The sequence below is a fragment of the Etheostoma cragini genome, chromosome 5, assembly GCF_013103735.1.
Source record: "Etheostoma cragini isolate CJK2018 chromosome 5, CSU_Ecrag_1.0, whole genome shotgun sequence".
NCBI lineage: Eukaryota > Metazoa > Chordata > Actinopteri > Perciformes > Percidae > Etheostoma > Etheostoma cragini.
The window spans coordinates 17,979,146-18,006,122 of record NC_048411.1 but is presented as its reverse complement, the minus strand read 5'-3'; the positions used below and the strand labels follow the sequence as shown (position 1 = coordinate 18,006,122).

General features: G+C 39.2%; 1 protein-coding gene across 2 annotated transcripts; it reads left to right on the top strand.

The window, feature by feature from the left end:
• On the top strand, positions 1-26,977 carry slc15a4 (solute carrier family 15 member 4). Of its 2 annotated transcripts, XM_034872037.1 has the most exons (10): positions 1-215; positions 352-400; positions 600-1,230; positions 3,343-3,635; positions 4,331-4,472; positions 4,722-4,802; positions 7,277-7,457; positions 10,943-11,101; positions 16,462-16,620; positions 26,472-26,725. In XM_034872037.1, exons 3-10 carry the CDS (start codon positions 652-654, stop codon positions 26,621-26,623), a joined length of 1,746 nt encoding a protein of 581 aa, XP_034727928.1. In that variant the 5' UTR covers positions 1-215; positions 352-400; positions 600-651; the 3' UTR covers positions 26,624-26,725. The 2 variants fall into 2 exon arrangements, with proteins under 2 accessions (XP_034727928.1, XP_034727927.1); XM_034872036.1 differs by having other exon boundaries at positions 153-400; positions 26,472-26,977.

Sequence of the window (26,977 nt, the reverse complement as noted above, 5' to 3'; positions counted from 1 at the left end):
TTAACGATACTTCTGTCTCCTGACAAGTTTTTCAAAGTCAGACTAAACTGTAACAAAAAATGCAGACAAAAAACCGCACCACCACTTCCTCCCTCGATGGTGCGACGTCTGCGTAACCGGATCATGTTACAAATCACATGGATAGGCTACGTTTGCTTTACTTTAGCGGACACAGCAGCTATTTTCACTTATAGATCGTCTCCAGAGCAGCGCAGGTATGTTTGTTGACTATGAGCATAAGTGTCACGCGACACTACTGATACTGTTTTTTGTTGACTTCCAGTTCTCCTTTGACAAAGAATTGATTCAAGACGAGACAAAGTTAACCCCTTTGCCCTAAATATTATCTAGGTTTATGGAGATTCTTGAAGACCACTGGGACGTGTTTCAATAATAAAAGGTAACGTAAAACCAAACTATTGCCAAGCCATCGTTATGCTAAAGCTAGCTTACTTAGCTAAAGTGTTTGTATTGTCATATATAACGAGGAAGGGGTCTTGGGAATTTCCGATGTAAGTTCTGTAAGCTAACGTTAAGCTGTTTTCTCTGTGTAAACAGTGTTGACAACGTTTGTTTAACCTTCTGTATTTTCTTTACAGGCTTTAAACTCTTACTAAACAAGAAGAACCTAAACCATTAAGTTGGCTGAGAATGGCTAACAACAAGGATGCCAGTGAGAGCACCCCTCTACTGGACTCAGGTTCTGGGGACAGACCTTCACCACCTTCAGTTTTCCAGGGAAGAAGACTAGCATGTGCAGCCATCCTGCTGGCTGAATCATTAGAAAGGATTGCATTCTACGGCATCACGTCCAATCTGGTCCTTTTTCTCAATACTAATCCCTTTTATTGGGAGGGCACTCAGGCGAGCCAGGCACCCCTGATGTTCATGGGAGTTACTTACCTAATTTCACCATTCGGAGGCTGGTTGGCGGATGCATACCTTGGAAAGTTCTGGACAATAGTTTCGAGTTTGATCCTATATTTTCTTGGCATGCTATTTTTCCCTTTTGTTTCAAATGAAGACACCAGGATACAAATGTGTGGAGATGAGGCGGCGTTTCCTGTGCAACCTGCTGAGTGTCTGAGCACAAACAGTACCCCCCCGAGCAATGTAACCTGCCCCATCCGTAACCCATATTGTGGCCCAGTAGTCTACAGTGGACTTTTTTTAATTGCATTAGGCGTGGGTACTGTGAAGTCCAACATCACTCCCTTTGGGGCAGATCAGGTACAGTATGAACAGTATTACTTTCAGATCTCGTAGTTTGTAGTAGACCTGGAGAGTTGTCTTCTAACATAGGCCGTGCATAAGATTGGGTATGTGGTGTGACATCATGGAGGTCAGACATGTGATGGAATTTTTGTTACACCATGGCAGTTCGCTTAGACATGGCCTTCATCATCATTGCCACTTATAAGCATTTCCATTATAAAGTTGACTTTTTAGTGTATAATGTAGATACTTTGACAACCCCTCTTTCTCTCCTTCAGTAATGTACACAAACACTTAAGAAAAAGGGCTTGAATTATACTTGGGTGGTAATAAGAAGTGAAACCCAACACTGTCGGTTTGGTGACAAAATAACGTCAGCCCCTCTACACGAAGCAGTCCTAGTCATGGGGAAAGTTCATTAATGGGGTTATTGTTTTTGGAAATAATCTGACCATGAGAGGATAAAACCTTTCAAACGGGACTGGCGTGGTGAATGTGATTAGTACGCTCATTACAAGATTTTCAACTTTAATTCAATGCGCCTTTTGATCATGGTCAAACAAACACAATACACAACATCAAGCTGAATCCATACGTTGTCCAGATGTTCCTGCAACACACAACAGAGGAAAAACAGCAATCTATAGAATAAATTGGCTGTATGTATAAAACACGTTACTTTCTTTACTTAAGATGTAATATGAACTGCATTTCCCAAGCATTCTCCAGCTGAAAGTCCTACACAAGTGGCAGTGAGCCATTAGCACTTAAAACTTGCTTGGTTTCTGTTAATGTGGCTTGATTTCTGTCAAAAAAAAAAATTGCGCACTCTTGCAGTGTAAAAATTGCCGTAGTCAATGTTAGGAGTATTTTTCCTTTTTAAATGAATATGCACTCTGATCATAGTAATCATGAAGTCACATTATTTACTGGGGCCGCTAAAGCATCTGTGTATATGCAGCCGGTGGTGAATAGAGGAAATTAAAGCAGAGGGTAGGCAACTGTTTTGCTACTGTCTCCTTTTTTTGTCCTTTTTATGAGTCACTGCAGAATGTAATGTCGATCCGCCTATGACCATTATAATACTTCCTGATCATATTCTGTATTTGATGGAGGGTCAACACTAAAACAAGATAGTAAATTAGATGTTTGTCTTGTTTTGACATGAGTAAAGGCTGCAGGGAACACAACCACTTACTCTGATTGATCTTGTGTCAAAACTAAATGTAGAAGCTATAAAAGTGCCCTGTTCTTTGTACATATTATTTTAAAAGGTATAAAAATTAAGTTTTTGGTATCACATGGCAATCAAGTGGCCAGTTTGAGCTTGATGCTTTTTTCATTCGGCAAATAGGAACCCCAGAAAGATTTATTCTCAGCATTGGCTTGGGAACGCTGTGACATTATCTCCCAAATAGTTAAGTGGGTGTACCGCTGCATCTTTTGTGCTCCTATATAAAAGACCTATCCACTTCATCACGCATTGATAACATCTTTTCCTCCACATGGATAACTGCATCTGCAATGCATCAGTGCCATTAGGAGAATAATATTGTTTGCTTGCATATAATTCAATGCAGGTTTTGTAAGCAAATGGTGTAGACTTTCATAGCAAATTCTGCAAGCAAATAAAGAATAAACAAGTTTCTGTCCTCATTGAGTTATCCCTCACATATGTTTATATAAAAGAATCCTCCCTCTCTTGTTTTCTACCAATTTAATATGGCTCTTGAGCCATTCCATGCAATCATAGGGCTTCAAAAAGAGACCACCAATAATTATCCCACTAAATACAGTAATTTTCATGTGAACTCTAATTCCTATCAGTTTCAGCGTGTGACCATTGTTCCTCTTTATCAGTGCAGTTTATGGAATACATTTAGTCTGGTTGCCTAATACTACTGCCTTTTAAATGCAAGCTTTGGTCTTCCTGGAGTTAATTCCCTCATGTGACTTTAAAAACTCGCATGTGAGTACTACACTTCCATAGAAATACAGCTGCAGCAATGTTCTGAGTTCAAGGTCTTTTCTATGAGACAACTCTTTTTTTAACAGTCTCCCTGCTTGCGTGACCAACATACAATGATGTGATTGTTTGCTATCTTCCTGTACTCTATGTGGTCTTAGGTCAAAGACAGAGGACCAGAGGCCACGCGCAGATTCTTCAACTGGTTCTACTGGTGCATCAACTTAGGAGCTATCCTGTCTCTGGGAGGCGTGGCCTACATCCAGCAAAACGTTGGCTTTAAAATCGGCTACATCATTCCCACAGTGTGCCTCGGGGTCTCCTTCGTGGTCTTTCTCCTGGGGCGCACTGTGTTCATCACCAAGCCTGCTGATGGCAGCGCCTTCACAGATATGTTCAAGATCCTGGGCTTTGCCTGCTGTTCCAAGAAACCAAAAGAGCCTAATCTGCTCCGGTGAGAGTGCCATGGCACTTAAGTGTGTCAGTCATTTTAGACCATTTATTGTTGTGATGGGGGAAAAAGATGACATAAAACTGTATTGTCAAGTAGTAAAAGTGGTAAAATAATTTTCTCAATGATGAACAGCATGCTTACAGTAACTGTGGTGTATCAAAGCAATCATCAGTCTCAAATGGGAAGGCCGTTTCCAAAAGCAAAGCCAGTATTTTTGTTCATGGCAAAGTGTAGTGGGATGAAGAAGGTGCTGTTGGTAGACCTTTATGTTAAAGCCTCCCTTGATCCCCACGATTAGTTCTTTCCTTTCCACCAGTCCGGGCATTCATCTTCATTCCCCGTGGTGAAAAGTTATCCTCAAGTGCTATTACTTGACTTTGAACCAAAGCAGCACAATTGGTTCAAAAACTTGACTCTGAATATTTTAAGTTGGCCAATCCTGCAGCCTTTCAAGAATGCCATATTAAGACATTTTCTCTAGAGATGTAGATTATAGGCTTTAGAATAAAGTTTGTTTCCTATCTCTAGAAGTGCTGTTATTTAAGAGTAAGATGTTCACATAATAGGCTGATTAAGTCTCACACTCAAATAATAATTCAGTATTTGTTTATGTATGTGTTTATTTCATGTCATCAATCATACTGTAGTTATTGATAGTATTTTAAAGGTGATTTTTCTTTTTTATTCCCCTGAAGCAACAAGCCAACACTGCTAGACAGTGCCAAAGTGACCTATGGAGGCAAATATCCAGAAGAGAAAGTAGAGGAAGTGAAATCCCTGGTGAAAATCCTCCCAGTTTTTTTTGCCCTCATCCCATACTGGACGGTGTACTTCCAGGTAAGTTCAACCGATTGTACATTTTAATCACAATTTATGAGGCATATGTCACACAAGTTGAAAAACATGAGGGAATGCGATATGGAAATAGCTTTCTGGTTGCAGATATGCACATGCACTTCTTTAATACCATTGAATGCTATTTCCTTTTCAACGTTGGAGAAGAGCGCGTTTGCACCAGGCACCATAGTGGTCTTAAAGTGGAGAATTACATCATGCTGAGACTCTAATCTCTTTATTGTGTTGCAGATGCAGACGACGTACATCCTGCAGGGCCTCCATCTGAGGATTCCTAATAGTCCCTCGAACATCACTGATGACCCCCAAAAGGTAACAGAAAGTGGAGGCATGCATCTCACTCCAAGAACATGTTTCTAGTTTAATAAAAAAAACATATATATATATATATATATATGTATATATATTTGCAGTGTGGGGACATGCAACTACTGTACAATTCTATTGAGTTACCTGCTTGGAGATCTAAACTGCCTCCACATCAGTAGGTTTGAACTTTTCCCCCTGATGAAACTAAAGGAGTCAGTAGGTCATTGACACACAATGAAAAGCAACAGCTAGAGGCAGCGACAAAGGTTGGTAATGCTGTGGGGATTAAGTCAGAACTTCACTTCGCAGACTAATACCTCGCAGATTAGCAACCTGGCTGTGACTGGACCTCTCCACAGCAGCGCCGCCGAGGGGCTGATTCTTACTGACTAGTGTTGCTGCTCTACCTGTGTCTCTGACAGATTGTATGTTCTGTCCCGGGTGGCGTTGATCAGTTATACCACTAATATACGACTTATCAAAAATCAAAGGTTTGAAAGTGATTGGGAATATCTAGAATGTTTAGTAGTACACCAGTTCCTTTGAGCAGGCAGGCTCGAGGTGATAGTGAAGTACACTGACTTCATGGAAATGTGAAGTGATACACTTGACTGTAAACCACACAATCCAACCTAGTGCTGTATATGTGGCACATATACAGTGTATGTACATTGACATACACACACACACACACACACACTTACAAATTTCCATTCCACTCCATTAGAGACAGAATACCAGCTGATCTGAGTGGGTGGCTGATCTTTAATGCAATATCTACATTGCCCATTATCAGCAACCATTCATCCAATGTTCCAAAGGCACATTCTGTTTACTAATCTGGTATCATTTTAAATAACTAACTGAGAAAACATTCAAGAACCCTTTTGCAATTATGTAAGCACTTAATGTAATCTGAAAACTGCTGCCCTGGTTAAAAAAACAATGCAGCTGGTATTGTGTCTGTAATGGAGTGCAATGGAAGTTTCCAAGTGACCCCAAACTTGTGTGTGTGTATGTCTATACACATACTTTATGTATATTTTACATTTTACTATAATATGTATGAGACCTGTGACACTGAAACGGTCTGACATAGTTTACTCATATCCCTCTGTGGTAAACTGTGTTTAAAAACCATATTGGGATTTTTTTCACATACTGTTTATCTAGTTACCCAAAAAACGAAACTAAGCCTTTTCAGCTACCAGCCTCGGCACTTCTCCACTTCAAAAGGAAGTGAGATTAGATGCCTCCCTCACCTCACCTGATACATTTGCAATGCTGAACAAATGCTGTCTCTTCAAGGAAACAGAGCCCATACTAATTATAATTACTGGCAATGGGAGGCAGGAGTGAATGAATGTGTTGTAATTAGATCCTGAAATTACTACTCTACTAATGTAATTGCATGTGTTCCGTGTCTCCAGGAATGTGATATATATCAGTTGCATTCGTAATGGGTTGAGCTACATTTTGTGAGGTATTTTTACACAGAATTAACTTTAAATTTCAAACTACTTTTTCCTTTATCTTTATGGTATCATATGATGCATATTGAGTGGCTGCAAACCTCTATGTGTAGTATACGCATACAGTAAGTATGTAGTCCATTTGGGGAAGTAGAAAAAGCAGAACATCATGCCCACCACGGGCCTGGGTCTGCTTAGACACCCCTGTCATTCATAACAGCTTTTTGTTGGCAAAAAAAAGAAAGTCTCCCTTAGCCCTTTCTATCGTTTTGAATATGATAATGCACAAACAAGGGAGGAAAACACTCTCCAAGGAGCTGCGTATAGATTGCCAGCGGTTATTCCGAGAAATGGAAATTCAATTTGAGAATAAATGATGCCATCAGAAGTGTTAAACCAGAGACGCATCAGGAGCTCAGATGGCACTTGGAATCTGAATTGCAAAAAACACATCTCCAGCAGTTTGCTGTCTTTCATCGCTCACGCAACGAGATATCGCTTTAACTTGTAGGTACTTTGTGTGCTCGCAATGTATTGCCTTTCAGATTGATGGTTCATCCAGTTTGATTGCACAGTGTAATTATTCCTTTTATAAATGACCCGTTATGGGTTCTATATGTCTAGAATTTCTGATGAAAACTGTTGTTTTGATTTCAGTCAGGTAAACTTAGTCTTATATGCCACCACACATTCTATGTATAATCATGTAACAAAACAATACTACTACTTATGATAATAGAAATAACAACAACATTTAATGTATTGATTTGTGTTGTATTGAGTTACTGTGTGCTTTCTTTACTGGGAACTGAAAAAAATATTCTTCTTTTCACAATTTCTGGTTGTGACCACCTGGGGGTGCCAAAGCAATATCAAGCACTCACTCACACACATCCACAATCATACGCACACAAACACTTGTGATCTGTGTTGGAATGCGCTGACATTCTCAGTAGTTTTCATGCTTTGTCGTTTTACCTCATCTTTCTCCTCTGGATCCCCCAGATGACGTTCCACTTCCCTGCCGCCTGGCTCACCATGTTTGATGCAGTGCTCATCCTTATGCTGATTCCCCTGAAGGACAAAGTGGTGGACCCCATCCTGAAACGCCGCGGCCTGCTGCCTTCCTCTCTGAAGAGGATCGCAGTGGGGATGTTCTTTGTTATGGGGTCAGCTGTGGCAGCAGGTGAGTGCATACAAAACAGAATTGTTCTCCATGCTGTCACGTAAGTAGGCCAAACAAACACCAATGAAATAACAAAGTTAGCGCTCGTGGTAAATGCCACATGCAATCAGTGCTTCCAAGACAAGGAGCAACGCAGCTTTAGTGCCACAGCTACATAATGTTATTGAATTCTAAATTCTGTTTTTGTAGGAGCTTTTGAAACATAATACTAATATGTCAGTTCCTGTCCAACAGCGAGGATACAATATTGTTGCTGATCTGCTATAAGTATGATTTACAGTTATTTGGCTAATCCTTTTTTTTTTTAAACTAATGATTGCCTTTACTGTATTTCATTTTTGTGAGACTAAGCGGATGGTCTGTCACAGATGTATTAATTGTTCCTCAAACAACAGAAGTTTGCCTTTTGTCCCCTATCCCTGAAGAGCACAGTGGGAGCTGTGGCATCTTACCGCTCAGGAGCATCTTACCGCTCAGGAGCAGAGCGCAGCTTAGTCATATTCACTTCTACACTGTGACTTATTTTGGAAATCAAGTCTCAGCCAGGCCTGTCCCCGTGTACTGCTGTATTGATACGTCCAGGCTAAAATGCTGTAAGAGAGACAAGCGTGGAGACAGGAAGAAAGCAAAGCAGCAACACTACTGAGAATCAATGCACATTATATTGGCCAAAACCCCTGCCCTTTCACAGATGCACAATACATTCGTCACATAGAATATGAACATGTTCTGTTGTTAGTGACCTTCTAGATATTGACTGGTGTGCTTCAACCAGATTGCCAATAGACTGTTAACAATGCACTGAATCACATTTGACAACAACCGTGATAATTAAATTCTACTGGGAGTTTAATACATGTTGTTTTAAATACAAATTATCATGAAGATAAGTTGGGGACTAACAAATCTACAGAAGTTCAACATTTTAAATACAGCAAATAATATATTCTGATTAGCTGTGTCATTATTGAAATACACCCTTAAAGCAGCTGTTAGAGATTTGGACAGCCCTGTTCATTGTTTCCAATGATTTTACTAAGTGCTTATTGGGTCCATATTGGAAAAGCAATTTAGTGTGTGCGTGCTGCACACGGATCTTATCAAGTTTATTTGCAACAAGAACACTGACAGCTTGTCACTTTACAGTCATCTGACATCAGAACATGTCAAATGTCACATGGTCAACAGACCAATACGTAAAAAACACAATATTTTAATGTGGATCAATATCATCTTAAAAAGAAGCATTACATTTTTTAATATATGTTATAAGCTCACCTGATGACACACGGAGCCTTTTTTAATCAGCTCAAATCCAAGTTCAAATATTACTATTGGCATTGAGTTGTGAGCATGATCTGTAGAAAGAATGTATGATTCAAATATTATCCACCTCAAGATCAGTGTGGGGTCTCTTTGTGTGTTTAATGTGTAAGATAGAGGAAAGGGTGCTGGACTCAACCCTCATCCTTGTACCTTATTTTAAATAAACATGGAGAAGAAGAGATGAGTTTTTCTGAGGGAGAGTCTTCCCAAGTTCTAGCAAGTTAAGAAAGCCTGACTTTGCCCAACAAAAACATCCTTTTCAATCAGAGAGGTATGTTTAAAGGTCTTTTAACTAAATATAATTGGACTACTTTATCAGTTTAAAGTAACAATTTCTTTTTAGAGGACATAAGCATTCCTGGAAGGAAAGGTGCTCTAACATGTTCATTTTTGGATGTTCCAAAGCTATTTAGGTATTTACTTTTCCATTTGGCTTCTTGAAAGAAAGTGCAATCCCTGCATTTGAATTCAGGCAATGAATTCTGAATATTGCAGAAAGCAATTTTGAGTCCTGGGAGTGGGGAGAAAGGGTTTATGATGGTGCAGTGGTGTGGCCATTGGTCACAGAACAGTAGGTGAATACACAACTGGTGTGCAACAAAGTTCTGACCATGATTTTAGGAGACAAATCAGACGACTGGATCCAATCTGTACAGCAGTGTACTTTGTAAAATGAGTTATTGAGATACAGTATTAATTTTATTGTATCTGCACCTTATCAATTATTCAATCATTCATTATTCAAAAATGATTTGAGTTGCCCCTGTGTGCTGTTTATCCCCAGCATTGCCTTGCTTCAAGTTAATTCAATTACACATTGACATCTAGGAGCTGCCTTACACTGTTATTATATTTTTGAATTGCATTTTCCTCAGCTGGCTTTCTGTGTGTCCTCAGTGCTTATCTGCATCTGTCCACTAGCTGAACTCATGTTGTGTTCAGAGACTGACAGATGGGATTGCTGGTAATGACCGAGTGTGACATCTTTTGCCCAGAGAATAGCCAGTCTGACATTGCGTTGTCAGCCCGCCATTCTGTGTCCCCAACGTTGGTCACATCACTGCTGTTCAGAATCACTTTCATCATCCCCATGTGCAACAAACAGGCAGGAATTCTTCATGATGTCAGTGGTGCAGCAATCTTTCGCAGAGTTACATCGTTCTCACTGACACACATGACGCAAGTACTGCTGGACCCATGTAGTTCAAATGGACTGAGGACACGCTTTCAAGCGGACAGTGTTTCTGATCCGCTTTTCATCCGTCTATAACAGTCCCAGACTTCAACCACATACCGGGGCTAGCTATGAAAAGCTGCGCTGACATTGCTTTTGAAGGGTTTTTTGTTGTTGTTTTTTATAGCATGTTTTATCACATTATCTTAACTTTATATACTAATCTGCTTTGGTTAAAGCTCAATAGCCTGAAGGTGTCCAGAGCCATCTTTATTTTTTCTACAAAAAGCTGGAGCAGTGTTGCCAGGGATCACACTGTGATGTGTGATGTTTAGGAAGGGGGAAAAGAGCAGGGGTGTGTGTTTATAGTGTGACTCTTGCTCTTGGCAGCCCAGTGGCCACCCTGCCCAAGATGGACTGCTGGTATTATAGGATAGCCGGATTACAAGGCTCTTCTCAAATACAGCATTAAGTGTAGTTATGATAGGAAGCTGTCTCTGGTAGTTATCTGGAAATAGCCGCTGGTTACGTGATAATAGCTCTATCGAATAAAGCTTTTAGGAGGAGGCGGCTATTGAGGACAACTGCTTGGCTCTTATAATTGAACTGTCTGCACTGTTCCATTATTAACTGCCATAATATGGAAGTGTGCAGATATGATCTTAATGAAGTGGTAGGCTAGCCTTAAACCTAGTTAAATGCTTAATGGACAGTCACTGAATCCTCTTGCTCCGGCAGTGTTAGGCTGTTTGTTGGTGTCATGGACTTGTTATACTTAAACAAGCATTTCTTCATCCTGTCTAAAATAAGCAATCCTTTAAGTTAACTCACTGCCCTGTTTGGATTTTTTCTTTATTTTAATACGTTGCAGAGTTTTAGCTGATGTATGTATGTGTGTGTGGTTGTGTGTGTTGTGTTTGTAATATTTTTACTATTTACTCTCAGCTAACTGTGGTCATGTGCATTTTTTTCTGTCTGCCTTCAGGTATTTTGGAGACCAAACGCCTGGAGATCATCAAATCAAATGGTACCATTGACCAGGTGCTTGGCAAAGTTATTTACTACGCGGCAGATTTACCCATATGGTGGCAAGTGCCTCAGTATGTGCTGATAGGAATCAGCGAAATCTTCGCCAGCATTGCAGGTACAGTTGTTTGACGTCTTCTGTGTCTCATCTAGCACAGCTGTCAGGTAGACATGATGATTCAGACTTACAGTGAAACACAGTATCCTTCAGTGATTAGCCTCATGGTTTGAGCTAGTGTAATTCACTTCTCTTTTTGAACAGTTTGTGTGATCCATTGCCTGCACCGTCTTCATCGGTTTGTGGCTTGTAGTCCATTGACAATTGCAGGGTTTTCCCTACCATTATAAGGCTTAGGCACGGCACCCAAGTTGTTTTTGTGGACCACCTAAGCCCAATGAATGTAAATCTATGTGACATTAAAACTAACTTAATTACTTTTCTCAGATCTAATGATTGTAGTTAGTCCCCAGTGGACTTCCTTTGCCAGTTCTGTCTTTGAGCTTTTTAAATGTTATTTATTAATGATATGCTCTAGCTTTTTACGATGTTTTAGACACATATATGGTAATAATAATGGTCCAAAATGATGTAAAATGGCATATTACTTTTATTGAAATCGTAACATTTTCTTGAGGGATGAACCCTAAACCCTCTGCCAAAAATTTGCACTTAAGTCTTCCACAAACCTAGAGAAAAACACTGTAATTGATAAATATCATTTTTTCTTGCCGCTGCAAGACATTGATTAGCAATGGGACATTTTATAAATATGTAGTGGTTAAATTAGCCTTTAAACAAGTGAAGTGATGATGAAAGCTATGACTATGACCCCAGCCCATGACTATCCGCACATCTTCCTCTGTTTGTTTTCCGAACAAATACAGTAGACACACACACATATATGCATCTTTAAACTATACCATGTATCTTTGAGGGTATAATCACACTGGCAACACAAATAACATAACATCAACTTTTGACCTCCATGTTTAGCCGGTCGGTGAGTTGACATTTACCACACACAATCCCACTTGAGAGAGGGATAATACTGACAAATTGTAATTGCATACACTGCATTGCAAGTTCTACTCTCAATTATCATGTTAGCGCCCCACCCGAGCTGACACACTCTTCACAGAGACATGTTACACTTGAATACACAGAATATGATGGGAAGTTGAATTATCAGTTGAGGGTGCATCATGGATTTGCAATATCGCCAACATTGGTCCAAAACTGACTGATATTGCTTCCTTGATGTAAAGGCCATAACAAAACTCCAGGTTGGCACTTCTCCAACTGTAGAGCACAGACACAATTTGATTATCTCCATTGGTGTGTTGGCAGCCAAAGTTCCAAAGGCAGATATCTTAAAACCTTGGCACAAGCCAAAACTATCTGCATGACCTACCTAGAGCCCAGTGGCCACACTGCCCGAGATGGACGGCTGGTGTTATAGGATAGCCGGATTACAAGGCTCTTCTCAAATACAGCATTAAGTGTAGTTATGATAGGAGGCTGTCTCTGCTGGTAGTTATCTGGAAATAGCCGCTGGTTAAGTGATAATAGCTCCATCGAATAAAGCTTTTAGAAGGAGGCGGCCATTGAGGACAACTGCTTGGCTCTTATTATTGAACCGTCTGCACTGTTTCATTATTCACTGCCATAATATGAAAGTCTGCAGATGTGATCTTAGTGAAGTGGTAGGCTAGCCTTCAACCTAGTTAAACGCTTAATGGACTGTCACTAAATCCTCTTACTCTGGCAGTGTTAGGCTGTTTGTTGCTGTCGTGGACATGTTATACTTTAACAAGCCTTTCTCTACTCTGACACTGAGGGTGCATCATGGATTTGCAAGATTGCACACAATGGTCCAATACAACCAGAAATACTGCTTCCATTATGTAAAGGGTAACACAACTACAGGTTGGCATATCTCTCACTGTAGAGCACAGACACAATTGATACATCTCCATTGGTGTGCTGGCAGCCAAAGTTCCAAAGGCAGATATCTTTAAACCTTGGCACATTAAGCCAAAACTATCTGCATGACTCACCTAGAATGTGACTTGGGTAAATTCATTCTTTCTGGAAGTTTTGTAAAAAAGACTCCTTAATTATTTTGTTTCTCTAGAAGCTGTCTTAATGGTTAAACTCCTTTTGAGAATAGCTTCAATCTTCTATCTACTAACAAAAATATCAAAATTGTAAGCGCTTGGACCAACTTTTTTTCACAAGCAAGCTTGTGAATATGGTACTAGGTTTGCTTTTGTGTGATCGTTGTTGCTACTCACATGATTCACCTCAGTAAATTCATTAGGAGTGAGAAAAATAATCGGTTCTTAAATGCGTTCCGATTCTCTCTAGAACAATTCGATGCTTGATTCTGATAAGTTAATAATCGATGATTATTATTATTCTTTTTTTTTTTATGTGTTGATTTTTATTTAAAGGTTACTGTCTCCAGACATGTACAAATCAGAAAACAGAGTGACTGAAAGAGGATGGGATAATGGACAACAACTTTGTTTAAGCAAGAGTGCAGAAATAAAATCCACAAAAATGGCCAAAAGGAAAACAAATTAAATTGTGTTACACATGATCTAATAAGACATACATAAAATAATTCGGCAAAACACATATAGCTGTTTATAGGCTGTTCATCTACTTTATCACGTTACATCTGACCACCTCATGTTTCATGTTCTAAGAAGCCAATTCTCCACCTGGAGGTGACTTTCACTATCAGGTTTGAGACTTAAGCATGGAATGACTACAAAATAAAAACCTCAGTAGACAAAACATTTTATTAAAATGTGTGTGACAAATATTGTACATGTCAAAATCTAGCAAACTCAGATGTATATATTTTTTAGATCACGTATGGAAGTGTAACGTAAAAATGGTTGCATTGATAATTGGTTTTGAATCGAATCATGAGGTGCCCAGAGAATCTTACCCCTAATGCTCATCAATATGAGGCCACCCATAATCCTTCACTGGAAATTTAGCAGCATTTGCTTTCCCCCGGGGAAATATATTACCATTTCTTCTCCAGAAAATGATTAAAAATAAAAGCATTAAATCAAAGCCGGTCAGAATAGTTCACGCTGGAAGTGACAGCTGCAGACTTTTTTTGATACTACCAAGGTATCAGCTGAAAACTGCTGCAAGCCAGCTTTCTTCTTCTTCTTCTTTTGTTGTGTGTATGTGCCCTGACCTAAACAGGAAATGCCATTTCATTAAGCGATATGAGAAGTAAGGCCACATTGCCCCAGTAATACAATAATGTGACAAAGTGAGAAATTGCTCTGTTATATGAAATAGTGGCCACAAAATCTGAACAGAGACAATATTATCCTATTATTAAAAGAGGTGAAGTTTGTGTCTGTGAGAAATCTGCTGAATGTATAAATGAATGTAAAGAAGCATAAGAAAGCTGCCGTGCATTGTGTTTATATCTCCGTTGTGAGAGTATCTTTAGTTTTTTTTTCTCTCCTTTTATGTCTTTTCTTCTGCAGTCATGAACATGGCTTCAGGCCTCACTTATTGGGTGATTGGAGTTTGTTAAGACCTGCAGCCATGATTGAGTCATTCTCCACTCACTGCAGGTCATGCTATTGTAGGCTCTTCTATATAGCACTCACTTCATTTCTACAACAAGAGCAAAGATTGAACCATTAATATTTAAGACTTTTTTCCCTCCTCATCACAGTGGAAAGATTATCAAGCCGATCCAGTCTGTTTGCACGACTATGAACGTTCACATTTGTCCTCTTTTGGTTTAAAATCCATGGATACTGAAATGGGTTTAATAATCTTGGGTATTATAAAGCCCTTAAACAGAACTCTATAAGGCTCCTTTAGGGTCCCTATGAGACTCAAATCCAGACATAACAAAGCTATAGTGATCCTTAAAATAAACTTACTCTCCTCTTTCTCCATACCATCCCACAAGGCTTGATTCAAGGAAAATTGACAAAATTGTGACATATGCCTATTTCAGAGGAGTATTTTCCCTTAGTCATCTTCTGTTTGAATACATTTATGTAAAAACCCCAGTGCCGTCAAACTTCCTCGCTGCAATCCCCTATCTTGTAGGACGATGGTTAATTTTTTGCTCTTACAACACCCAAATTTGTCTGCTTTCAGGCATTAAGAATATGCAAAAAACATTTGTGAAATGATTCCCTACTGTATTTTAGTTATAAATTGCACTTTTTGCGAAGGATAAATGTATTTTTTGGAGAAAGACAAATCACTCTTCCAACAATGCCCTATACATTCCATCCCTCTTTCTTTCTCAAATATTTCTGCCTCTATGGTCAAGAAAGGTCAAGCTCACTTTGATTGTTCCTAAAATTATTGTTGACACAGACAGACAACAGCTGGATGCATGTTACGCCCAAAACACACCTATGAATTAATGAAGACACTAAGTACAACCCTTTAGAACCGTGCGAACCGGCACATGGACCCTTTTTCTGCCGTCAACTACAAAATTTGGATTTGGACACGCCCGAAACGCACCTGCGACGTGCGTTTCACGCTGTGCGCTTGGATTGTTAAAATAGGCCCCACAGTCTGAATATACTGTCCTCTTTACTCTGCAGAGCTGTATCTGCAAATCCTCACAAACATTTGCAGTTCCTTTGGATTTGCATAGCTACTGACCAGTGTTTTTTTTGCTATTGAAAGGTTACCTTTGGATATAAACAAATGTATCATAACTTCATGAAAGGTCATTCATGCTTTGCACTGAGTAATAACCTTACGTTTGCCATGATCTTATTTCTTTTCTTCTGACGCTTCTTTTTTTTTTTAGCATGACTAGCGCAGGTATCTAACTGCTCGTCACGTTAATTTATGCAATGCCCCCCCCCTCCCCCAAGGGATGCCTTAAAAGGCAAATATATTTAACTGCAGCTCCCTAATCTCTCCAGACAGATGTAGCTATAGGGCCTCATTTGAAAAATCACATGTTTGAGGTGCCATGAAATTATCAATGTCAGCTTGCTGGCAGACAGATCTCTCAGCCGAAAAGACACATATTTGAGTTTTTTTTTTTCTCCTCATCTTTCTTCCTCTGAGGTCCCTTGCCCATTTTTTCAGTCACTTTCTTTCTCTCATGACACAGTAAATACTTAGTGATGTAGACCAGTACCGAGCCTAGTTCATACCCAACAATGTCACCACAGACCAGTGCCACGGTGGAAAATTAGCTGCCAAGCAACTGCACAGGAAGCCTTTTTGGTCTGACATACAATATACTAAAAAGAAAACAATCAGTATCAACAAAACCCCATCATGTAACATAAATACATAAAGACGGATATTATACCTGAGCATTGTTACTTGTTTGCACCATTGTATCCGTCATGACTAAATGGCATGATATTGCTGGCATGAACTTGTTTTATTCCCCACATATTCCACAACAATTCTACAAATAACTGTCTTTCAACTCTTTGTTGCAGGTCTGGAGTTTGCCTATTCTGCGGCCCCCAAGTCCATGCAGAGTGCCATCATGGGGCTCTTCTTTTTCTTCTCCGGGATTGGCTCCTTCGTGGGTTCGGGTTTGTTGGCTATTGTCTCCCTCAAGGAGATTGGCTGGATGTCATCCCACAAAGACTTTGGTAAGAGAATACCGTAGTTTATACACTTATTTTGTCTGCAGTCATTGTTGCAAACCACAAGAGGTAGGAAACGTAAAGAATGAAAACAGATATAATCTATATTTTTATAATATAAAATTGTCAAATGATGTTTGTAATGTGTAAGGGGCCGCTTGTATTGCAGACCCCACTGAGAATTATCGCCTGACTGCTGTTTCTGCTAGCTCAACGGAGGTTTATAGCTTCTTTCAGCTAATTGTTTTGCGGTTTTTGGCCTACAACTTTACTGTTTTGGTTTGAGTGTCCCTGCTCTCACTGCAGCATTTTTGGCCTCAGCAGATATCTGTTTTGAATGCTCTAAAAACCCACCAAACTCTACCTGCTCTGCTAAGCTCAGTTCAGACAAAGTTAGCGACTAGCTGGTGAGTATAATGGAACTTTTAGCAGCTAGAGTGCCAGATATTTCCCCCGGAGATTTCGGAGACCAAGAGAGAGCTAAAAGGAGAGTGAATATTTGATTGCAAACAAAAAACCTAATATTTCAGTGTTTACATTTTAGGGTCAGCCACCCAAACAATGACTTATTACAAGTTTAAAGCTCAACATGTATTTTTTTTTTTTTGATCAAACATCATTCTGTGCCACTTCCTTAATGGGAATTGTAACTTGACATGAGATGGTTTTGTCTGTACTTTAACTTAAAGAATGATGCTCGCTTCAAAAAAATCTCCAACACAGAGGTGATTGATATTTAGGCATACAGTTTTCTCAGGGCTGTCCATAATCCCCAATAACATGCACTGAGCCTGCTGTTAGATGCCCAGTGCATGTGGCAAGCACTATTGACTTTGCACATCGACTGTATGTATGGACTCGTAGTAGAATTGTTGGTATTGATTTAGAATGCAGTACGTTTTTTTTCAGGGACGTACCTTAAGAATGCTTATAGCAGAGAGGGTAGGACAACACCCTGTACAGTTCTTTTTATGTTTAAAGTCTTTCCCATAATAAATAGACATGTCAGACTAACGACAAAAGGTTTGTGTAAATCTGTCCAAGTGGTAGAAGGAATAGTCTGGTGTTGGCAGCAGATGGATGGGCTCCCTAGCGTGAGGGGGCTCCCAACCCAGATGCACTTTTCCCTGAGCATGCGGTAAATAAGCCAACACTGTAAATTGTTTACCCACAAACACCTAATAGCTCATTAATACAGTGTGCCGACAGGTAGGAAGGTACTTTTGATGATGTTAGCACTGGAAGATGCTTGGCACGCTTCATAGATCCATCCTTTGCTCAGCCTTTCTCCACTTGAGGGGCAGTTAAACGAGAGCCGGATTGCCTGTAAGACTATTTTTGCTTTCCAAAACATGTCATTTAAAAGGTGAGCTAGAGAAATGGAACAAAACATCCTCATGGCACGGCACAAAGCTTAGGCATTAAGCTCAGTCAGGAATCATGCAGTCTGTTTTTCACAGTTTGTTGGATGTTAGCTTCTTCCACATCTCACAGCTCTCTAGGTGGAATGGATTCAACTTATTTCCATGGCTGCGGGCAAAACAGTGTGCAGTAAACAGCATATTGGGTGAGCTGTGCTAAGTTGTACTGAGCTGTGCGGGCCTGAAGACAGATGAGCAACATTAATCACAGGCTGGGGGTCTGATTACATAGCCCTGGATCTCTTAAGTAAAGCTGTCCCTGGAGCATTACATGGAGATGGCACTGCTAGTCTGGCATCACACTGGTGGATGCTCAGCTCCCCTGTCACGCCGTTGCTCCGTCTCACCCTGTTTTGTACTTAAGTTATTTAGAATGAGTAAAGTGTCATATGACGAGTCCATCAAGTCTGTTCTTTGTAATGGTATTACAAGCTGGTTTAGTAAAGACGGCAGTGAAGATAAACCCACGGGATTTTTCATTTTTAATTTCAACCGTGTACGTGTTATAGTGAATAGTGTGGTTGTTTCATTTTAGACCAGTGTTTGCATATGTGTGATTTCATATTCCTTCTGTCTTTTTGTCACAATTTAAATGATGGTCCTAGTAAGAAGAAAACCTTCCCATTGCAGCTACGTTTTAGCCTAATTAAGCTATACTATTCTGTCATATTTTTGTTAATGAGACACTATAAAAGCAAGCAATTGACTTTAAGGATTCTTTTATATGAAATATTCAGCATACTGTTTGCAGGTAATCCTCAGTTTACACCCCATGCAAAAGAAACGTTAATTAATGAAGAGAATAAAGAATAATGTTAATTGCAGCCCTATTATAGTGAAATGAGATACTATATATGAAATATACATATTGTGCGTTGCACATATAGCATAATCCCAACTGTGTCAGGCATACATGTTTGTGAATCTTATTTAACAAACTCTTATTGCAAGAAAATTACTAAAGAAAAAGGCTCTTAATATCCTTTAATCCTCTTATGCCAGCTTCTTGTTCTTGGAGTTTTGAATCTCCATAAACAAATGACTTTCCTGTTTAATATGTTGGGTTGAAAAATCACATGTGCAACTTAAAGCCTGTGGCATTTTATTTAGGAGAGACGTGTTTGCAGATATGCAAAAAGGTTTATTGTACAGCATAATAAAATGTGCAAAGTCTTTGGAGATTAGACTCCATCGTTATAGTTTGTATAAAGGAGTAGAGAACCATCATAACCCCCGATGGAATCTAGACACCAGTGGATCCCGAAGACAAGACTAAAGGAGGCTCTGGAACAGTCAGCTGGAGTAGACAATAACTGGAGGTGGAAGGGGAGTTGGAGGTTTGCACTCTTTGCCTGAAACGACAGCTGATAACAAAGAGAGAAACAGATTTAAAGTAGCATTATGACTCTGTGATTGGCCCATGACATTTGTGTACGACTTGGTTAAGCAGGAAGTTGAACGCCTCCAACAGCTGATTCAATTTAGGAAGAGAACATAAGGGTTAGGTCTTCCTGAAAGTATTTACGCTGAGCTACATTAGTCTGCAAAGCAGTGGTGAAAATGGTTTTGCAGTATTACCGCCACATCTGCTCTCAAACTTAGAACACAAGTAAGCTTATATGTTGAAACGATTGATTCTTCAGACACGGCACATCGTTTCCCCACTATGGTTACATCTGGTTGAGTAGTCATCCATCACACTCTTTTTTTTTTATGGTATTTTTTATAGGCCTTTTTATACATCATCTCATCCTTTACGGCTTGGAGCTTTTTTTTAAACTCACTGGCCAAGTCGATCAAAGATCAACCTTTACTTTCTTTACAAGCATTATCCTTTACACAGGTGGAGCTTTTTGTTTCTAGAAAATGTCTTTATTTGCATTGAAATTGTTCAGCCTTTGTGAGAGTATCATTCACTCAACAATGTTTTTGTGAACTGATATGGTCACGTGACAGGAAACGGCCTTTTTCTTTGACCAGTGTTCAAGTCCTGACTGATCTTATATTCTATGTCTGGGACGTGTTCAGACACTCCGAGCGAGCTGACATTAGCACATCCTGCTCCTGAAGATCACACTCAGTGAAATGTCAATGTTTTAATGGACACCTTTAATGTCAGCCATGGGAAATTTGACATGAACTCTTATTCTGTCTGAAAGGGCTCTATTTGAAAATGTCATTTTTGGTGCGAGTGTTAGACATGTCAGACGCAACAGAGAGAAAAACTGAAATAGTTAGCATGTTGTGGCCATGTACAAAATTCCAGCTATTTTTTCAAGTTTTTTTTATCAGCAATAGGGGAGCTGCAGAAAATAACTATATTTATAGCTGAAACAAACATGCATCGATTCTCCTCTGATTTCATTCTGAAGATGGCATTTAATGCATCGAAGCATTAAAATGCTGGGTCATTGCACTAAAGGTCTAGATAAATTAATCAATCCTTCAAACATTAAATTGATATTGACCCGTTTCATCTGGACTCGCATGATCTGCTCAAACTCACTTGCAGGTAAATTGTTCCACAAGTTTATATCACTCAGTTATAATATGGTTGACCAGTTCTGTTGGTGGTCACAATCATTTAGTGTAGTCACAATCAACATTTACTAACTCAAAGCTGTTGCACAGGACCATGTGGAAAAAAAGAAGAAAAAAGGTTTAGCAAATTTTACTCCAAAATACTCCACTGAGATTGTTTATCACGTTTCTATCATTTTATTTATATGTAAGTCCATGGACAATTCAACATACCGGTACCATCTGAGTGGGCAAATTCTAGTTGTGAATATTTAATTTCTATACATCTATAGATTATATTTTGCTACAATAGACTAGCAGCTTATTAGTGGTTGTCACATCTCAAAGTAATGGGCCGCTGTGGTTAATTACTCTTATTATTTCCTCTCCATTGGGTGTCTGAACTACTGACCAACCATAGACATTTGTAATAAGCTCCTAGGTAGTGTTTGAAGTAAGTATTATCTAATACAAAGCGATATTGTCCAAGCTACTACGGCTGTCATATTTGCTTTACAAATGTAAAAGTCTAAAAATCCAATAAGAGAACAAAGGCAAAATACGGGTCCTTCAAGAGTAAAGTGAGTTTTGCAAATACACACAAATATGCCCATATGCCAGAACATAATCTTTAAAACTTATGTGATTAAAAAAAATGCCTGTGCCTGAAAGGAGGAGGTAGAGCCTAACTTAATGTGTACTGAGATTGGAGCAAGAACCAGTGCAAAACTGAAAGCTAAGTCAATTTTTCATTCTAAGCGTGCTAGTTAAAAGACACATTTTGCAATCTGGAACAAAGGTTGCGATCCAGTCATTGGTCAGAATATTATTAAGGCTAAAAACTAACTAACTAACTACGTACATTTTCTGCAGCAGAAGATTAATTTAATCCAATGTTACTGTAAGTTCTGCACGTATTTCCATACTGTCTATATTTGACTTTAAACTGATCATATTTTAAGAATTTTATAGAGGGAATTTTCCCTCAACAAAATTTGTATATTCCCTGCTTTTTGGAAGCAATACTGCTCTGTTAGTTAAGAATGCAGAAGCAGACTCTTGGTTAACTATCTGTTACAGGAAATTATTGATTTTATATATATACAAGCGCCCTCGCCACTCTTCCCTTTTCCTCCCGTGCACTCTCCTGTCAAGCACATTGTTTTGCACTTCATGAATTATTCAAACACTTCTTTTGTTCTTGATCTATTTCTCACAATTTAAACTTTTAACCAGATTAAGATGTCAACAAAATAAGTTAACACTGCAATAGGGGCCCAAATAAGTTTACTGTCATCAGCCTCTTAACTCTGATCCTAGATAAAAAGTTTCAAGGTATAGATATGGCCCAGTGCATACTAAGATATTGGTAAAGAGAACAAAGTTTCTTTATTCCGCTCGATTTCCAATTGTCCACAAGAGTATGCACACAACAGATGGACTGAAAAAAGAATTATTTATATACACATGTCATTAGAGAGAATGATATGCCCTACTGATCACAATTGATCATGCAAAGGCCCGGCGTTACTCGTTTCAAATTAGTCATTCCTGCACTTTCATCAGTAGCAAAGGACGCCCTATTAAATCATACTAGAACATGAAGGTTTCTATGTTAATGTAGCTGCTTCTAATGCAGTGAGGTAGATGTTACAGGCCTTTGGTGTGAAACACTGGCATTGTTTCAATCACAGCTGTTGACATTGCAGTCTAGTTTAGTAAAGGTTATAGATAATGTTTGACATGTGGGCACATTTAACACCATCATCTCACTTTACACTATTCTTGAAGGACCCATTTGTGTGCCTCTCTGTTCTCTTATTTGAGTTGTAGACTTTTTCCTACTGACTTTCTTCCAGCAGCCGGTCAAAATTTGACAACACTTTCTTTGTACTAGGACGACGGTTTCTGTAAAGAACTGTTTAATTTGGTATTCATAGTCATGATGTTGAATTGGTTGTTTCCCAATTAATTAATTCTAGGTAATTGCTGTTGTAACCAAGACAGTGTTTTAGTCAATGCAGAGCAGTGAGCTAAACATGCAAGCATACAATTCAACATAATATATGGAGAATTAAGCTTCCAAAATTAGATAAATAATAGTCGATACTGATTTGGATTAAAAAAGGTTTCTCTTCCTAATTCTTTCCAGGAAACCTAGAAAATTAGTATTTCTAACCAATAAATGTTAGCATGTTAACACGCTAAACTAAGATGGCAAACATAAAAAACATTATATCTGCTAAATATCAGCATGTACCGTCAGCATGACTGTAGACTGTTAGGTCCTTAATTTCTACAATCGTCTCTACTTTTTCATCATGTGATAGAATATTCAGCTGTTACTAGGGTTGGGTACCAAGACCCGGTGCGTTAATGACTTCATTTCGGTGCCACTTAAATGTCTCCGCTTCTCCCCGATGCTCCAAAAAGGACGTTGGAGGCAACCGAAACATTGCCGCATGTTAACGCTAGTTAACACTACACTTGGTAGAAAGTAACGTTACAATTTCACTGTAGAGGATTCCTCTGCTGTTGTCTGAAAAACAAAACAGTTGTTGCGTTCACTTGAAACTTGCCTTGCCAGCCTTGTGCTGCGTTCATAGTTATTGTAAAATACCCTTTTCCCATCCAGTGGTTGTTTTTGTTGTTTAACAGGAATTTACTGGTGAAATAAGGAAGAGGCTCGATATTTGGTCGCATTTTACGTACGATGATATTGACGAAAAATCCAAATGTGTCATTACAACTATTTGACTGAAATGGTTATCAGAGAACATATCAGAAATAGTTTATTTAAACAATATACCAAAATGCTTATAATAAGGAAAAATGGTGATGAAATTGTTATACCATTAACAAACAGTACACTGGGAAATAGAAATGCGTTCCAGGACCCCCCAAAAAGTCTTTGGACTAAAACTAGGCTAAAATGACGAGACTTTTAGTCGATTAAAACTTGACTACCAAAAAAAGATATGTTAATGACTAAATATGGCTAAAACTAACAAGGACATTTTGCACTAGACTCAATTAAAAATATTTGACAAAATTAACAGTAGCAGGTAGTTGGGATTGTGGTGGAAAATGGGTCTTAGACATTACGCTGAGAATGTCTCAAAACTATGTTTGTTTCTGTCTGTAATCTGATGATTTTATCAACAACACGATCAAATACTTGGAGCAAATGCACAAGCTATAACTGAATAATGCTTAAAATCTAAATTAAAATTGTAATTGAAACACTACCCAGCCAGTAGGTGTGTTTCAGTGGGTGCCAAGAAATGTGTTCAGTGCAAAAGAAAAAGTTCAATGTGGTTAAAGCAGGAACGTCAGTAAATCCGTCTGCACTGATCCATAAATTATTACAGTTTCTGTTGTCCACTGCTGCTTTATACTGTATGAAAAGCTTCTCCTTAAGTTTATTAAATCCCTGCAGCCATCCGAAAGCATTAAGAAAGATATACTGATAAATCTAAAGCCTCCAAAAAGAGAAGTGCCATTACGCACAACCATTCACCCAGTTAACCTCCGAATGACACAAGGCTGCTACATAATAACCCCATACACCTCTACACTTTTCATAAAGGATAATTATAACTCAACATTATGCTGTTTATGTAGGATCAGAGCTCACTGATCCTTTGCAGGATAGACTACTTTTCAACTTGTTTATAAAATAAAAAATCTTCATGCCATGTTTTATTATTGATATGCATTACGAAGGAAATGCGGTACGGTGTAACCATATGCAACATGAAATACAGTGACTGAAATGGGTACTGGATTAATGTGATCATCTAAATGTCTTCACCATCTTATGTGATAAATTGATATGAGCTTTTTAATTATTCATTTCTATCATCGTTATACTAATTTCACTGTTCAAAAACATCCCACATCCCACAGATTTTTGGGTCTGTGTGTTCCCGTCGCGCTGCTCTGCACCATACCGACTACAACACGATTTCCTCAAAATGTGTCTTTCCATTTCTTGAACTATTGATGTCATACTTTGCTGTGATTGGAACAGCTGTGTCAGAGCGATACGACCAGTGATCTGACTGACTGAGAGGGTTTTTATTAATCTTCGCGCCCTCTAAACTATATTTAACTTCTGCCAGCCTTTTTGCACTTTGTGCTACTGCACATTGAACTAAAATGGCACGTTCGCTTGAAGATGCCCACACAGTTCATGCCCCCCCCCCAAGACTTACCGCTTGGCACTTCTTTGGGTTTGTTTACAACATAATTCAGCTGCTCAAAGCCCGGTCTTGTTAGTGTGAAGGGTTGTGACCTCAAGTGTACTTTAAATTTGAACTTTTTCTACTTTCTCTAGAAGTAAAGTGACTGCAAAAAAGGTTTGGAAACTATCTAATTTGCTTGTCTACCCGCAGAACATTGAACACATTCTAAAATTATTCAATGAAATAGCCAAAAATGTAAGATGTGAAATAAGCACCATTTTGACCCAAGGGGCTGTTAACTTTAAAATGACAGAATCACACACATACACACACACACACACACACACACACACACACACACACACACACACACACACACACACACACACACACACACACAGTGTACGTGAATAGGTAGAACTTAAATTGAGAATTGGCCCCATGTATAATTAAAATCAAGCCTTCTTCTCTTTCCCTGGCTCTTTATTGGGTGTGACAGCTCCACTTGAAGAAGCTAATGGGAGCTTTCTGAGACAGATGGCAGATTGCTTTAGGGCTTCACATTTACTCATTTGACAATAATGTAGGGTGTAAGCTATAGGTATCTGTCCACTGGTGAAACTGTGCCTTAAATGGAGCCTGTTAATGATTAAAAAAAAACATTTTCTTGAATGAGCTGTAGCAGGGGGGGAACCAGAATTCCTCCCTTGCCCAGTACGAGGCAACCTTTAACACCCCAAAATGTCTCCTCGTCCAGCAAAGTAGTAAACAGACTCATCTCACGCTGTTGGCCACAAAGTCAATTGGTCTGGCCTGACATGGTCAAAGGACAAAAGCTGCTCTAATGCCAATCCAATCGTCTCCATACTTGAACAGTGGAGACAATTGTTGTTTTGCCCTTCATGTGAAACCCTAGCAAGGCGAAAACAGGATTTGTTTAGAGCTTTTCCTCTTGAGCTTTGTTGCTGAATGAGGACGGCCACTTCAATCACAAGTACGCCAACAGTCAAAGAGTTTAAAAAGCTGCTGGCTGAAGGAGAAGAAATGGGTAGCTTGAAACTTATTGTGTGTCCTCAGTTCTTTCAGTCTGTTTGTCTTCCTCTCCCTCATCACACAGCAAATCTCAGCGGAGGCGTCAGTTTATTTTTTTCCTCCCTTTTTATTGCATCCCATTCCCATGAGGAAACAAACCGTCCTTTAATACCGATGAAAGACTCCCTGGCTCGAATCACAGCTGAGGGCCCATGTTGCTCTGTTATTTTAGATGCTTCAATCTCACATCATCAATACTGCCTCTCTGTATCAGTACAGAAGGGGTCAACCGTCTCCACTTTCAGAAGGTTTCACTCCTGTGAGATGAGAAGTAACAAGCCCCATCCACTGAATCCTAATTTCTCGACAGCATCGCGTTTCCCTGCCATGCTCCCTTCAAGCCTGCTTTTTATGTCTAGCAAAAACGCAACTTGCCGCACTTGCGAGCTTGTGGCCGTTTACCTTTGCCTTTGGTATTCTTTTAACACGTTGCAGTACTTTGTGATTAAAAAAAGAAAACCTCCTAGTGTCGCTCTTTGAATATGCCGTGACTGACTTTTTTGTTCTCCAAATTACCATATTTGTCATTTTTACCATGCAGCTCACAGTTTTGAGTCTTGTGTCTGGGCTGTGTGAAGTCTCAGCTGAGATGGTACATGTTCCATTATAATAATGTCCCTGTTTTCTCTCTTTCCAGGTAATATCAATGACTGCTCTCTGCACTACTACTTTTTCCTCCTGGCAGGGATCCAAGGCATCACATTGCTGGTGTTCCTTATTGTCTCTTTCAAGTATGAAAGGCAGAGGGGCAAAACTGGAAGCCAACGGCAGAGACATACATCCTCTTGACCTATAAATGTTCCCGTCCCCCTCCTCACCATACCCGCCTTCTCCAGTCATATCGCTCAGTGCCCAAAGACCCTGTCAAATAGCTCCTTAATCAAATCCTACAGAAGTTTGGGTTACCTCTTTCAGTCACAAATGATCTTGACTATATATTTTGTATTTATGTTTATTTTAGCTTTTTAGCTAAACATCTGACTATCTTTTTTTTGTACAACAACAATGGTTTGGGGTCACTGGATGAATGCACAGATACCACTGAAAATATAGAGATTAATGTATTTCTACTGTACTCCCTTACTTTACTCTTGTTACCTTTCTTTGATCATTTGCACTTGACTTGAGGATTGGTTACATAAA

Bases quoted from the DNA above. Each gene is read 5' to 3' on its own strand.
- slc15a4 (XM_034872036.1), top strand. From the start codon at position 652: ATGGCTAACAACAAGGATGCCAGTGAGAGCACCCCTCTACTGGACTCA. The intron at 4,473-4,721 runs GTAAGTTCAACC...ATTGTGTTGCAG, and splicing joins ACTGGACGGTGTACTTCCAG to ATGCAGACGACGTACATCCT. The intron at 4,803-7,276 runs GTAACAGAAAGT...TGGATCCCCCAG, and splicing joins TCACTGATGACCCCCAAAAG to ATGACGTTCCACTTCCCTGC.